Raw genomic sequence first — 14,747 nt, forward strand, 5'->3', positions numbered from 1 at the left:
GAAAGGGAAAAGTTTAAGGGGAACATGAGGGGAAACTTCTTCACTCAAAGGGTGGCAATAATGTGGAATGAGCTACCAATGCAAGGGTTGCATGTGAACTCGATGTCAACATTTAAGAGAAATTTGGATAGCTACAAGGATGGTAGGGATATGGAGGGTATAGTCCCGGTGCAGGTCAATGGGAGTAGGCAGTTTAAATGGTTCGGCACGGACTAGATGGGCCAAATGGCCTGTTTCTGTGCTGTACTTTTCTATGACTAAGTAAAGAGGGGGGAGTGAAAGATCAACAGGGATAAGACTAAATGTGGATTCAAGATTGTAAAACAGAACAGCCATGATCTCTAGGTGATGAAGCAGGCTCAGGCCCTACTCTTAGTTCATAAGTAGCTAGGTTGTACAAAAATTCAGAAAACCACAGACAGATCACAGCCTGGAAGGAGGCCATTTGACTCAGTGAATCCATGACAACGCTGTGTAAGGATAGCTCAGGCAGTTCCACTCCCTAAAGCCAGGCATTTTCTCCTCCCCCCTGCCCTTTCTAATTGAATTCCCTTTCAAAAGCCCATAATTGAACATATTCACACTATTTCTATTATGTTTTGTAACTTCAAAACATGAAACTAATTCAAAGGAAGACAGGGGAGTCCAAAAATGTGAGTTTAACTTTGTGTTTTACTTTAAGTGAGGCACACATGTAACACATGGTAGCATGATGATGCATGCAATTCACTTTTTATACATATAACCCATAATGAATTATTTAAATGATTAAGAATGCTTGATCAAACAATATATTTATAAGATTACTCAAATACCACTGCAGACATCTCACCTCTCCCGGAAGTTCCGGGAGTCTCCCGCATATTAATAGTGGCTCCCTGATGCCCGCAAATTATATACAATATAACAGAAATCAATTTTTTTGAGAGCGAGCGAAAGAAAGCAAGAGAGAGCGCGAGAGCGACCACGAGAGAGAGAGAAAGAGAGAGAGTGTGAGCGAGAGCGCGCCACTGCAGAGTGTTCCAAAAAATATATAAAATGTATGTCACCCCAGACTACACTAAAGTGTACCCCTGCCTAACAGGGGTGAAAAATAATGACAGTGTTGCTCGCTGCACTGTTTGCAACAGTGACTTTTCTATTGCCCACGGTGGGTTAAGACTGTAAAAGACATGTTGAGGTGAGATTAACAGGTGTCATTTGTTCATTAGAATAGCTAACGTTATTTAATCTAGCTGGCTGGCTGCTAAGGAGCTACTCTGTTGCAGACATCCCACCTCTCCCGGAAGTCTCCTGCAAATTGATGGTGCTACCTCCCTGAAATGAGTTTTTGCAGGGTGGGATGTCTGCCACTGAAATATTAAATACTCAACAATCTCCCCACCCTCACCAATACATTCCAAATCCTAATCAATCGGCAGCTGGAAAATTTTCTTTCTGTTACTTTTTATTTTTATTGCTAACTGTCTTCACTCTATTTTGTGCTGATGGCAACTGTGGCAATTCTATTCTCATTGCCGACAAGGCAAACGGTTGCCAGTGTAAAGGAGCCTAAGCTATAGATTTAATTCCTGTTATCCAAAAGCAAGAGCATTAGAAAACCATAATGGCACAGAAGGAGGCTATTTGGCCTGTTAAAACCATCCAACATTGTGCAGAGTCAAAGAGTCAGACTGTTCTTTCACCATGGTGGCACCTCCAATACGTTTAATTTACATTGAATGAACGAATGACCTGAAGATTTCTGAACTTTAGAACAGAGGATACATCTGATACAGTGAGACTAAATCAGTTGATGATAGGCAGCAAAGGTTAGCTCTGATATATTAAGTTTTGCTCTAATATGATGGTTTTAAGGTTTTACCATTAATAATGCTAGCTTTAAATTCCAGATTTATTTTGTAGCTCTTATTTTAAGATGGGTGGCAGGGTGGAGATATATCTCTACCAAAAAAGGTGTAAGGCACTCCTTCCCTCCATTAGCCTTTGGGATGTTAATAGGAATAACAGTTAACGGGAACACCTTCCAGTCTAGAACCACCAATATCCAGAGACTGTGAAAATTTTAACGTTTCTCTTGATTACACACTAGAGGGTAAAGAAAAATGCTGATAAATGTATTGTTGGAGAGATGGTGCAGGAGAAAAGGCTTAAGATTCTTTCTTCTTTTTAGAGATACAGTGTGGTAAAAGGCCCTTCTGACCCAGTGAGTCCACACTGTCCTACTACACCCATACGACCAATTAACATACTAACCGGTACGATTTTGGAATGTGGAAGGAAACTAGAGACCCAGAGGAAATCTACGTGGTTCTTAAAAGGGTTCCATGGTGTTTCTTTGTTTTGTGGCTGCCTGCAGGAGGATGAATCTCAGAGTTGTATTCTGAATACATACTTTGATAATAACCATACTTTGAATCTTTGAATTTTTGAATCTTAGGTCACAGGGAGAAGGTACAAACTCCTTATAGACAGTGGCAGGAATTGAGCCCCGGTCACTGGTACTGTAATAGCGTTAAGCTAAATACTATGCTACCATGCTGCCCCATTCTTGAGACACGGGGAATGGTTCTGGGTAAGTTGAGACCTGAATGGTTGGACTATACAAGACCTCAAGACCTACGAGCATGCTTACTGGTGTATTAGGGATTCACTTTCACTCGCTCTGTAGTGGGAAAGGAAGCTGAGCAGAGATTCAGAAGAGAGGAAGTCTAAGCTGGAAATGGATGTCAGACAGATGATGAGGAAATTTGAAAAGAAGAGCAAACAGACGTTGAAAAATAGACATGTACATGCAAAAATTGGGAGCAGGAATCGGACATTCAGCTCCTTGAAACGGCTTATATAGGATCAGGTTATTAAAGAAAAATATCAAAAAATTGCAGATGCTAGAAATCTGTAACTAAAAAGATTTGCTGGAAATAGCAGGTGGAGCAGAAAATCAGAAAGGAAATATTGAACATTATCTCAGTACCTTTATATATATATATACTTACAGTAATTCATGTTTTTTTCTATTATGTATTGCAATGTACTGCTGCGGAAAAATCAATAAATTTCACAACACATGCTGATGATATTCAACCTGATCTGATTCCGATTCTGAGTTAATGTTTCTGATCCAAGACCTTCTGTTAGAATTTACGGAAAACATCTAGATCTGATTCTTAACTTTGAACAACTAGTTTCACTTACATTTTTGCCTCTTTTTCACTTCGGCAGGCGAGATATCTTTGGACCTGTGCTTGATTACAACTGTATATCGCTGTCCATGAAAATGTGCCTCCCATCACCGTGCTCCAAAATGTATGTCTTTTCCTTGGGTCAGGGTCAAAGCTGAAAGAAATACATTTCTCAAACAAATGCAACATTTATATTTCAATTGTACACAGATGACAGAAATCACTGTTAGAACTACTTTGGAGCACAAAGCTGATTTATACAAAAGCCTGGATGCTTATTCATTCAACACACATAAAAGTTGTTGGTGAACGCAGCAGGCCAGGCAGCATCTATAGGAAGAGGTATAGTCGACGTTTCAGGCTGAGATCCTTCGTCAGGACTAACTGAAAGAAGAGCTAGTAAGAAATTTGAAAGTGGGAGGGGGAGGGGGAGATCCAAAATGATAGGAGAAGACAGGAGGGGGAGGGATGGACAGGTGATTGGCAAAGGGGATATGAGAGGATCATGGGACGGGAGGCCTGGGGAGAAAGAAAGGGGAAGGGGGGAAGTCCAGAGGATGGGCAAGGAGTATAGTGAGAGGGACAGAGGGAGAAAAAGGAGAGTGAGAGAAAGAATGTGTGTATATAAATAAATAACGGATGGGGTATGAGGGGGAGGTGGGGCATTAACGGGAGTTGGGGAAGTCAATGTTCATGCCATCAGGTTGGAGGCTACCCAGATGGAATATAAGGTGTTGTTCCTCCAACCTGATTGTGGCTTCATCTTGACAGTAGAGGAGGCTGTGGATAGACATATCAGAATGGGAATGGGACGTGGAATTAAAATATGTGGCCACTGGGAGATCCTGCTTTCTCTGGCGGACAGAGCGTAGGTGTTCAGCGAAATGGTCTCCCAGTCTGCGTCGGGTCTTGCCAATATATAGAAGGCCGCATCGAGAGCACCGGACACAGTATATCACCCCAGCCGACTTATTCATTTGTTTGTTATATGGTATGTCATATGACGTGGGCGATCATAGTCTTTCCATGACCATGACTGTTCTTGGCAAATTTTTCTACAGAAGTGGTTTGCCATTGCCTTCTTCTGGTCAGTGCCTCTACAAGACAGGTGACACAATCCATTATCAATACTCTTCAGAGATTGTCTGCCTGGCAGCAGTGGTCACATTACCAGGACTGGTGATACGCTGCTCAAATGACCATCCACCGCCTGCTCCCATGGCTTCACGTGACCTTGACCCGGGGGGGGGGGCACTAAGCAGGAGCTATACCTTGCCCAGTGGTGATCTGCAGACTAGGAGAGGGATGGAGTGCCCTACACCTCCTTTGGTATGGAGACGTATCTCCATCTTGCCACCAAGATGCTTATTACTCATTGCGAAAACAAAACCACATCAAATACAAGAAATCGAGTTTTGAAGTCTCCCTTTTGAAGCAGCTGTTTGGAGATTTTCATTGTTTAGCAACTGTCCACATCCTGAGGGAAAGAAGAGGATATATTCTGTTTTGTCAGAACTTCATGTATTGTCTCTGGAGTTACAGAGCTTCCCCTGAAGGATGAAATAAAGCCTCTTTCTTTTTTTTCTGTGCAAGATGCAATGTTAACGCAAGAATTCAAGAAATTTCAGCCAGCTTTCTATTCACTGTGTCAATGGCTATCCTTCTCTAATAGTCAGAGCCAGAGTGTCATACAGAACATAAATAGATCCATTATTCAACTATGTCCATGTGGTCCTTGTACCTTTCCATACTAATTCCAGTTAAAACCAGTCTTCCAATTTAAGATGTCACTCGTGAAGCACAGTGACAACTTGCTGGTCACAAACAAAATGAACTAAATGCAATTTGGTTACTGTTATTGTTTGCAAAAATTGTTATTTTTTCTGCATATTAGGTGTTTGACGTCTTCTTTTATTAATGAGTTATAGTGAGTTCCTTTATTTTGTGGCTGCCTGTAAGGAGACGAATCCCAAGACTGTATATAGTGTCTTTAAACGCAAACAACAGGAATTCTGCAGATGCTGGAAATTCAAGCAACATACATCAAAGTTGCTGGTGAACGCAGCAGGCCAGGCAGCATCTATAGGAAGCGGTACAGTCGATGAAGGGTTAGTCCTGACGAAGGGTCTCGGCCTGAAACATTGACTGTACCTCTTCCTAGAGATGCTGCCTGGCCTGCTGCGTTCACCAGTAACTTTGATGTGTGTGGCCTATAATTTCCCTTGTTGAAGAGGGGAGATAGGATTAGTTAATTGGCACAGCTGGCACACACCTTGTGTGCTGAAGGGCCTAATCCTGTGTTGTATTGTTCTATGTTCTCATTAAAAGGTCTTGCGAATCCATCCTGAGTAGGAGCTGTGATCAGGTCTGGAAGACCAGGGGTCAGGAATGTGGGGCCAGAGATCGAGATTTCCTGATCGCCTTAAATTCACTGGGTGCAATAGAAATATATTGTACTGTTGTGTAACAGTTAAAGAAATACTGTAATTGTTCAGAACATCGACCGGTCAGCATATCTAAGACCATAAAACATAGGAGCAGAATTAGGCCATTTGGTCAATCAGGTCTGGACCACCATTCCATCATGGCTGATTTATTATCCCTCTCAACCCCATTCTTCTGCCTTCTCCCCTAACCTTTGATACCCTTACTAATCAGGAACCAATCAAAAACTTCTGTAGATGTACCATGGAGAGCATTCTGACAGGCTGCATCACTGTCTGATATTGGGGGGGCTACTGCACAGGACCAAAAGAAGCTGCAGAGGGTTGTAAGGGACAACATCTTATTATCCGTCTGGGTAGCCTCCAACCTGATGGCATGAACATTGACTTCTCTAACTTCCGCTAATGCCCCACCTCCCCTTCATACCCCATCTGTTATTTATTTTTATACACACATTCTTTCTTTCACTCTCCTTTTTCTCCCTCTGTCCCTCTGACTATACCCCTTGCCCATCCTCTGGGTTCCCCCCCCATTGTCTTTCTCCCTGGGCCTCCTGTCCCATGATCCTCTCATATCCCCTTTGCCAATCACCTGTCCAGCTCTTGGCTCTATCCCTCCCCCTCCTGTCTTCTCCTATCATTTTGCATCTCCCCCTCCCCCTCCAGCTTTCAAATCCCTTACTCACTCTTCCTTCAGTTAGTCCTGACGAAGGGTCTCGGCCTGAAACGTTGACTGCGCCTCTTCCTATAGATGCTGCTTGGCCTGCTGCGTTCACCAGCAACTTTGATGTATGTTGACTGTATATAGTGTATAGGCCTGACGAAGGGTCTCGGCCCAAAATGTTGACTGTACCTCTTCCTATAGATGCTGCCTGGCCTGCTGCGTTCCACCAGCATTTTGTGTGTGTTGACTGTATTTAGTCAACTTTGATAATAAATATACTTTAACCTTTGAACTTTAATCCTCTTAATCTTCATAATTTTGGTTTCACCCTGCTATGTCCACACCCTCTTCACAATTCCAATTACTTTTCTGTCCCTGCGTCTGGTTCATCCTGCCACTCAACCATCACCCTGTAAATCCACGTGAGCTGCGCCTAGTTTGTCAGATCCACTGGGAAACGTCTTACTCTCTCTAAACCAATAACATCACTTCAATTTTTACTTACTCAAAAAAATTGAGGCGTCCTCCTTCCTCTGCAATTTTCCAAACCTTTCCAAATCCTCCACTGTGGATTAAGCCTTGAATCATCAAAGCAAGAAGACCAGCCAACATTATATAGATCTGGAAAACATCTGTCCACACAACAGCTTTTATGCCACCCTAAAAAAAAATGAAGTAAGCAATATTCCTTACATTTTTATAGTTATCTGAGCAATAGACAATGCATTAACCACACTGAATGTCTTGAGGCTGGCTGATGTATCTGCATTAAGTATACTTGCATGGCTATTAAATGGCATGTCTCCCTATTCAGTAATTCATTATCATCATCATTATGTGCTGTGTCATGATGTGGGTGATCATGGCCTCTGCCCATGATTGTTCTTGGCAAATTTTTTGACAGAAGTGGTTTGCCATTGCCTTACCCTACCACTGGTAATGCTTGTAAATTCTCACCATTGAAATTTGTGAATTTAAATTCAGAAATTCAGTTTAACAAAATGGTCTATGTTCTTAAAAGATCACCATCATCGTTATGTGCTGTGTCAAATGATGTAGGCGATCATGGTTTTTCCATGACCTTGATTGTTTATTGGCAAAATTTTTCTAAAGAAGTGGTTTGCCATTGCCTTTTTCTGGGCAGTGTCTTTACAAGTCAGGTGATCACAGCCACTATCAATACTCCAGAGATTGTCTGCCTGGCATCAATGGTCACCATTACCAGGACTTCTGATATGTACTGGCTGCTCATACGACCATCCACCACCTGCTCCCATAGATTCACGTGACCCGGATCGAGTGGGGAGGGGAGCTAAGCAGGGGCTACACCTTGCCCAAGGGTGACCTGCAGGCTAGCGGAGGGAGGAGAGCCTTACATATCCACTGGGTAGCGGCAGTGGGAGAAGAGAAAGCAGCGCGCTGCGCGTGCGCAGCCCTCCGGTGAAAAATGATATTGTATCCGTTAAATAGGGGCCATGGACAATTCTGATTTGATGGAAACGGATGTGAAAAGCACAGAGGAACATCTGGAAAAATTTCTGAAACACTCGTTCGCTGCTGTTGTTACTGCGTGTCGGGAAGGCCTCTAAATCCCTGGTTTTGCCTGCTGTTAGCGACCGAGATGGAGGTTGAATCACTCGGATAGAGATGGTGCTCAGTACTCGGTGTCAGAGGGCTGATCAGAGCTCGAAGTTTTTGGATGACTTAGAGTCAGACCGTGGTCGGGTATGGCAGGGAGAGTTTTTCTTCCTTCTCCTGTCTGCATGAGATGTGGGACATTTGAGAGACTTTGAACTTTTACTGTGCTCACGGACCTCTTCATCAAGTTATGGTATTGTTGCACTGTTGTAACTATATGTTATAATTATGTGGTTTTGTTTTTTTTTTCAGTCTTGGTCTGTCCCGTGTTTTGTGATATCACACCAGAGGAAATATTGTATCACTTCTTAATGCATGCATTAGTAAATGACAATAAAAGAGGACTGCATGTCTTCATAATCTAATCTAATCTAATCCTTTAGTAAATATATATCTCCACCCTCCATCCCCGAGGTATAAAGGAGGAGTACTTATAGGAAAATGCAAACAAGCCAAGAGATACCAAAGTTGAGAAAAGCCAGCCAGTTTTTAATGGGTTCTATTGGGTTTCTTCATTTTGTGGCTGCCTGTAAGGAGATGAATCTTAAGCTTATATAAAGTATACACACCTTGATAATAAAATGTACTTTGAGCTTAGTACTTTGAAATAAAGAGCAAAAAATAAAGGATAAAGAGCTGGAAATGACACAGAGATTGAAACATCGAGACAGCAGGCAGTGTTCACTGCTGTTGAAAGAAAGCCGCCGCACTTAAGCGATCTCTCTCTTCTCTTGACAGTGAGTGAGAGTCTGCTGGTCTTCAAGTTAGGGACTTGGACAAGCGATGCAGCAGATTGTCACAGCGCGGCAGTGAGTTGTGCAGGAGCGAAAGATATCTCTATCGAGAGAGAGAGGGAGAGCCTGTCTGACATGTCGAAGTTTCGGGATGGACAGTAGTTTTTGATGGACTCTAGGTCACGGTCTCTGGGGGCTTTGCTATCGTTTGCATGGTGGGTAGTGGGGGTTGATGCTTTTACTGGAGAAAGTGGGGTGAGGGGAGAGGGCTGGGTTAATGCTTTTGCTGCTGCTTGTGTGTGGGAGGGGGAAGGGGGAGGAGGGACTTTGGGGTTCTAACATTTTCTGTCATTCATTCTTTGTGGTTTTTTTCTGCAAAGAGTAAGAATTTCAGGGTATATACTGTATACATTCTCTAATATTAAATTGAACCATTGAAAGGTCAAACCCATGAAAATAATAGATGGAAATGACTGTTGCTAACATGCTGGCCTATAACTGATCTGATTAGATTAATATCTACTTTCATTACTTCAAAAAAGATGTTTTTCTAGATGAGAAGTGACCCAGGTTTAAGATCTTGATGTTTTTTCTAGCCTAATATGACTATGTACCTGAAATGTACAGTAGCAAAAATATTTTTTAAATAAAATATAAATAACAGATTAATTTACTGTAAGATTAATTTCTACAAATAATTGTATAAGGTAGTAAATATCAATCCTACATATTAAAAACAGATTGGGTTGATTTGTTCTCTAATCTTGGCAAATACTTGCAAATGTTTTGTCACCCACGAGGAGGCATCATCAGTGTGCTGTTAATTGTGGTGTGTCCTCCGAATGCTTGGCTTTTATATACTTGTCAATCAGCTAACTCAACCCAACCACCAACCACCGGAATTTAATATTGAATTATTTCCAATATTAAAAGCATTTAATTGACTATTGATTAATGTTTTTAAATATTCATGTTGAGTTTCCTTACTAGTGTTGTATACAGCGTACATACGAGTCCTGTCGTCATGATGGAAGTCCACAAGTTTACCCCGGTAACTGAAATAAGTAAGTCGTAGAAAAAGGTTAAAATTATGTACCAAGCTGTATAACTTATTTTTGAGATGATGATTTAACTCATAGGTATGATAGTGGGCTGAATTATGCTTGATTAGGCTAATACTAAGACCCATTAACAGAAGTCACCATGCACTTGCAATTTCCTGGGCCAGATATGGACGACCAATTGATTGAGTCTTCTCATCTAGGAGGTAATAGTCAAGCTACAGTGAGGACTTAGTGGCAAGTTGGCCTCAGGCAGCACACTGAGGAGGTGCAAGGGGATGCGTTCCATTCCAGTGCTGAGGAAGTGTAGGAGGAGAATGCTTATGATATGAATATCAGAAACCTTCCTCCAAGAATAATTATATTTATTCAAATCAGGAAAATGAAAATTTGATAAGAATTTTTCTAATTCACACTACCTAACTCAAAGTTTCATTTGTTATATCACTGTCCTCATTCACTATACTATGGGTCTGTTTTTTCACTGCACCTGTTCAGTGTGTGTAAAAGTGTTACACACACACACACACACACACACACACACACACGTATGTGTATATATAGCTGGGGTGCCTAAGACTTTTGCACAGTACTGTAATAATTTTATGTATTGCATTGTACTGCTGCTGCTGCAAAAAACATCATGACATATGTGAGTGATGATAAACCTGATTCTGATATGGGTCTCTATAATGGACTGAGAATGGGAAGGGGAATCATGGTTTGGGAAAAGAGGAAGGGAGAGGGGAGGGAGCGGGAAGCACCAGAGTGGCATTCTGTAATGACAAATAAACTAATCGTTTGGAATCTAATGTCCTTTCCTGGTGCCTCAGGGCTGGGTGTGCCTGCATCTGAGCTGCCCCCCACCTCTTGCACTCTTTCTGTTCCACCACTCCTGTGGCACTTCACCCTCACCTTTCCCAACAGCCTTTGCTCCCGCCAGATTTACAAACTGGCTCTCCACTCCATATTGATGAATACAGTACTGTGCAAAACTCTTAGGCACCCTAGTTATATATATGTGCCTTAGACTTTTGAACATTATCTTGCATACAGGTTGGCACAAGCATTGTGGGTGGATGGACCCATACTGTGCAGTACTGTTCTATATCATATACATATGCTCAAATAGATTTGAGGGGTCACATCACTTTCAGCCCTTTGTTCTTTGGCAAAGACCTGGAAGTACCATTAGAGCAGGGGTTCCTAAACTCTATCATTAACCGAGGGATCTGTGTACCCCAGGTTGGGAATCCCTGCATTGGAGTCAGAACTGCTATCAATCAGAATCAGGTTTAATATCATTAGCAGATATCATGAAAATTGTTGTTGTGTTGTGTACCTTGTGGTAAAGTATGTGATTGCTTCCTCTTGTGCCAAGTTGTGGCCACTCCCAAGGTTTCTCCTACTGATGAACAAAATTTCACCACCTCCTTTATTCTCCACTCTGACCTTTTACTTCTTCTCACCTGCCTGTTACTTCTCTCTGGGTCCCCTCCTCCTTCCCTTTCTCCGAGTGTCCACTCTCCTCTCCTATCAGATTCGTTCTTTTCTAGCCCTTGAGGTTTCTCACCCACCTGGCTTCACCTATCACCTTCCTCCTTACCCTACCCCACTTTTTTATTCAGGCACCTTCCCTCTTCCTTCTCAGCCCAAAATGTCGACTATTTACTTTTTCCCATTGATGCTGCCTGACCTGTTGAGTTCCTCCAGCATTTTGTGTGTGCTGCTTTGGATTTCCAGCGTCTGCATATTTTCTCGTGTTTGTGATTGGATGTTATTGTGTTGTTGCTGTTGTGTACCCAGTGGTAAAGTATGTGACTGGAATCTAGTGGAATAAAGAATTCCTTGTTATAACAATAACTGTTTAAATACTGTATGATAAAACATAGTTCCACTTACCTTCGCTAAGTGCTAATGCAGGTGTATAGGTGGCAATACCAAGATAAATGCTCTGAAAGACAGCCAGTGAAACAACATTACAACTAATGAAATGGAACCTTTCAATTACCTTGTCCACAGAATTCTTATAATAGCAAAATCTATTATGGAAAACGATATCTAGAGAGCTGTCAAACAGAGTTATCTCTGCACAGTTTGGCCCAACGGGAGAAACAATGTACTGCAGTGCGCAAATGATTTCTGTGTAACGGAGTTTTGTTGATGAAAGTCATGAATTACCACGAATGCTACACTGAAGTGGTGTTGTACTGGTTACACTACTTGACCTGGAATCCTGAAATCTAAATTAACAACATAGAAACCCAATTCAAATCCCAGCACGGCCCTTGCAGTATTTAAATTCAGTGCTAATCTGGAATTAGTAGTGGGTGGAAAGGAACCACTAATTTGTCTTAATAAAGGTGACCATGAATTAAAAGTTATTGATGTAAAGAACCATTTGGTTCACTTGTGCACTCCACAAGATGAAAACTGCCATCCTCACCTGACCTAATAGATATGTGACCCCCAGACCCAAAGCTTTAAGCTAACTCCTTCCCCTCCTTCTACCTTCTTATTCTGGTTTCTGCCCCCTTCCTTTCCAGTCCTGATGAAGGGTCTTGGCCCGAAACATCGACTGTTCATGGATGCTGCCTGATCTGCTGAGTTCTTCCAGCGTTTTGTGTGTGTGAGTTGCCTCACATGTTCCATTCACCTGTACCTGATGCTCTTTCCCTTTTTAAATGAACCAGCTAGTTCAAACTCCCTCTAGCCATATATTAATTCCATCAAAATTAAATCCGAAATTAATTTCTATGGCACCATAAAGCAAAGTCATCAGTGAACCTGTTACAGTATATTAACACTCATTGATATCTTTGTCACCTTCAGACTTGAGAGACATTTTTCTCTTTGTCAAATGTGGTTCCTTAAGGTTGTTATAGCCGGGGTAGGAAGTGGGGATAACCTCCCACTACCTATTAAAAGTTCCCAGTGGCATGCATCTCAAATAGCCTCTGACAACTGGATTCAGCTCCTGGCATTCACGTGTGGCTTGGCTATTAAGCCCAACAGAATCACTTTAACTGACAGGAGAAGGGGCAAAGGCGGGTTACTGGCGCCCTAAAGCTATTCGCTTCAGGCAGATGGGACTTGTCAGCCGTGGTTGGCAGCTCATCTAAGAGAAAGAAAACTCTAATCTCAAATCTCTGCTGCCATGTGGTTATACCATCCACAGGGAAGGCTTCGGGTATAAACCCCAAAGACAAAACTGGGACTGGAGTCCCTAAGGCAATCCTAAGTTGAATTCAGTGATGACTAGCAATTCCTGCGACGCTGCTGGTGCCAGACTGTATTGGTCTTTACTTTTCCTTTGGATTCATCAGCTGCATGGAGAGGGGGAGAACGCTACTCGAGCAACAGCTTGCTCTCCATATCGTACTGCCCTGGCTTGCATATTGATTGACAAACACATAGGAAGAAGCATCCATGGTCGATCCTGACTAATGGAGAGAGTTTGGAGGGAGACGTCCTGGGGATGATATTGCTATGTCATTGCTGCTCCTATCTTAATGAATGCCATCGTAGAAAATACAAGGAGAAAGGGTGCTATCAAAGTTAAATCTTGTGACTGGGAGAATTTAGGATATGCACCTTAATAATGAGGCCTGTGCAGAATTAGGAGCTATTGGATTGTCAGGTGTAGGATTGGATCCACGGACGTGGGTGCTCTAGGAGGCTGGATGAGCGATTAGTGAGAGATTATATTAAGTGTAATAAAGACTGCCAGCAGATGCACTGGAGAAGCGAGTTTTTTCCCCATTCAGCTTCTACGAAAGTAATTCTGTGAATCTAAACAAGCAGTTAATCAAACAGATATGGTAATAATTGCACAAAATGACAGGCAAGATGGAAGATGCTTTAGAGCAGAGGTTCCCTGCTTTTTTTATGCCATGAACCCTCAGCATTCACCAGGAGGTTCATGGACACCAGGTTGCGAACCCCTGCTTTAGAATCTATTTATGAACTTACCATGTACAACAAGAAGGCAAAGATAACTTGATATTTCACAGCAGAACCAAATCTTCTATTAATATACTGTAAGAACAAAATTAAAGATTTACTGATAATTTAATATTTTGGTATGTTTATAGTTCATCTGAATACAATTGCAAAATAAATGTGGCTCCGTTTTCAAACTCAAGACTACACTTTAAACTTTATTGTCGCCAAACAATTGGTACTAGAACGTACAATCATCACAGTGATATTTGATTCTGTGCTTCACACTCCCTGGATTACAAATATTAAATATTAAAGATATTAAAAATACTTAAAATTAGTGAATATTAAAAATTTAAATTATGAATCATAAATAGAAAATAGCAAAATGGGAGGTAAGGTCCGGCAAAAAAACTGAGAAGCAGGTCCGGATATTTGGAGGATACGGCCCAGATCTGGGTCTAAATCACGTGCATTTAAAACATGGACTCATGTAATGTACAGAGTGGGTGTGGAGAGGATCTTTTCTATAGTGAGGGAGTCAACAACCAGAGAATACAGCCTCAGAATAGAGGAGTGTCCATTTACAAGGATAATGAGTTAGAATTTCATTACCCATAGGGTAGTGAGTCTGTGGATTTCATTGCCACGGATAGCTGTGGAGGCCAAGTCATTGGATATATTTAAAGCGGAGTTTGATAGGTTTTTTTTAAATACTTTATTTTCAAAATTTTCAAAAAACAATAAAGTCAACAAGAACATACAAGCTCAGGCATGTGTAAAAATAAGCAAAACAAAGGGACGTAACATTAGAGGGGTGCCTGTTGTTCAGAGTGCTCAAAAATGCTAAACATTAAGTCTCAAATGAGGGCAGTGAGAGATTAGCTGGGGGGAAATTGTTCATCTGCCCCCGGCCTCGTCCAGGTAGGCAAGAAATGGATCCCAGATAGCCGAAAATTTTATAATTGAATTGGTTCTCAAGAACCTGAGTCAACCATCATGTCAGCCATCCATCTTTCCCCTTACTGGTTTTTCACCTGGAACCTACCAGCCTTCTCCTTCCCACCCTCCCCCCACCTTCT

General features: G+C 41.8%; 1 protein-coding gene across 1 annotated transcript in view; it reads right to left on the reverse strand.

Annotated features, from left to right (window-relative positions):
• Positions 1-14,747, reverse strand: part of LOC134336424 (sodium-coupled monocarboxylate transporter 1-like) — a 61,568-nt gene that overhangs the window by 29,860 nt on the left and 16,961 nt on the right. Inside the window, exons 4-8 of the mRNA XM_063030643.1 lie at positions 13,696-13,761; positions 11,626-11,677; positions 9,650-9,717; positions 6,796-6,950; positions 3,196-3,336 (exon numbers count right to left, since the gene is read on the reverse strand). Of these exons, the coding sequence (XP_062886713.1) occupies positions 3,196-3,336; positions 6,796-6,950; positions 9,650-9,717; positions 11,626-11,677; positions 13,696-13,761 (482 nt within the window). The remainder of the gene's footprint in view (positions 1-3,195; positions 3,337-6,795; positions 6,951-9,649; positions 9,718-11,625; positions 11,678-13,695; positions 13,762-14,747) is intronic.

This window comes from Mobula hypostoma, chromosome 22, assembly GCF_963921235.1.
Source record: "Mobula hypostoma chromosome 22, sMobHyp1.1, whole genome shotgun sequence".
Lineage (NCBI taxonomy): Eukaryota > Metazoa > Chordata > Chondrichthyes > Myliobatiformes > Myliobatidae > Mobula > Mobula hypostoma.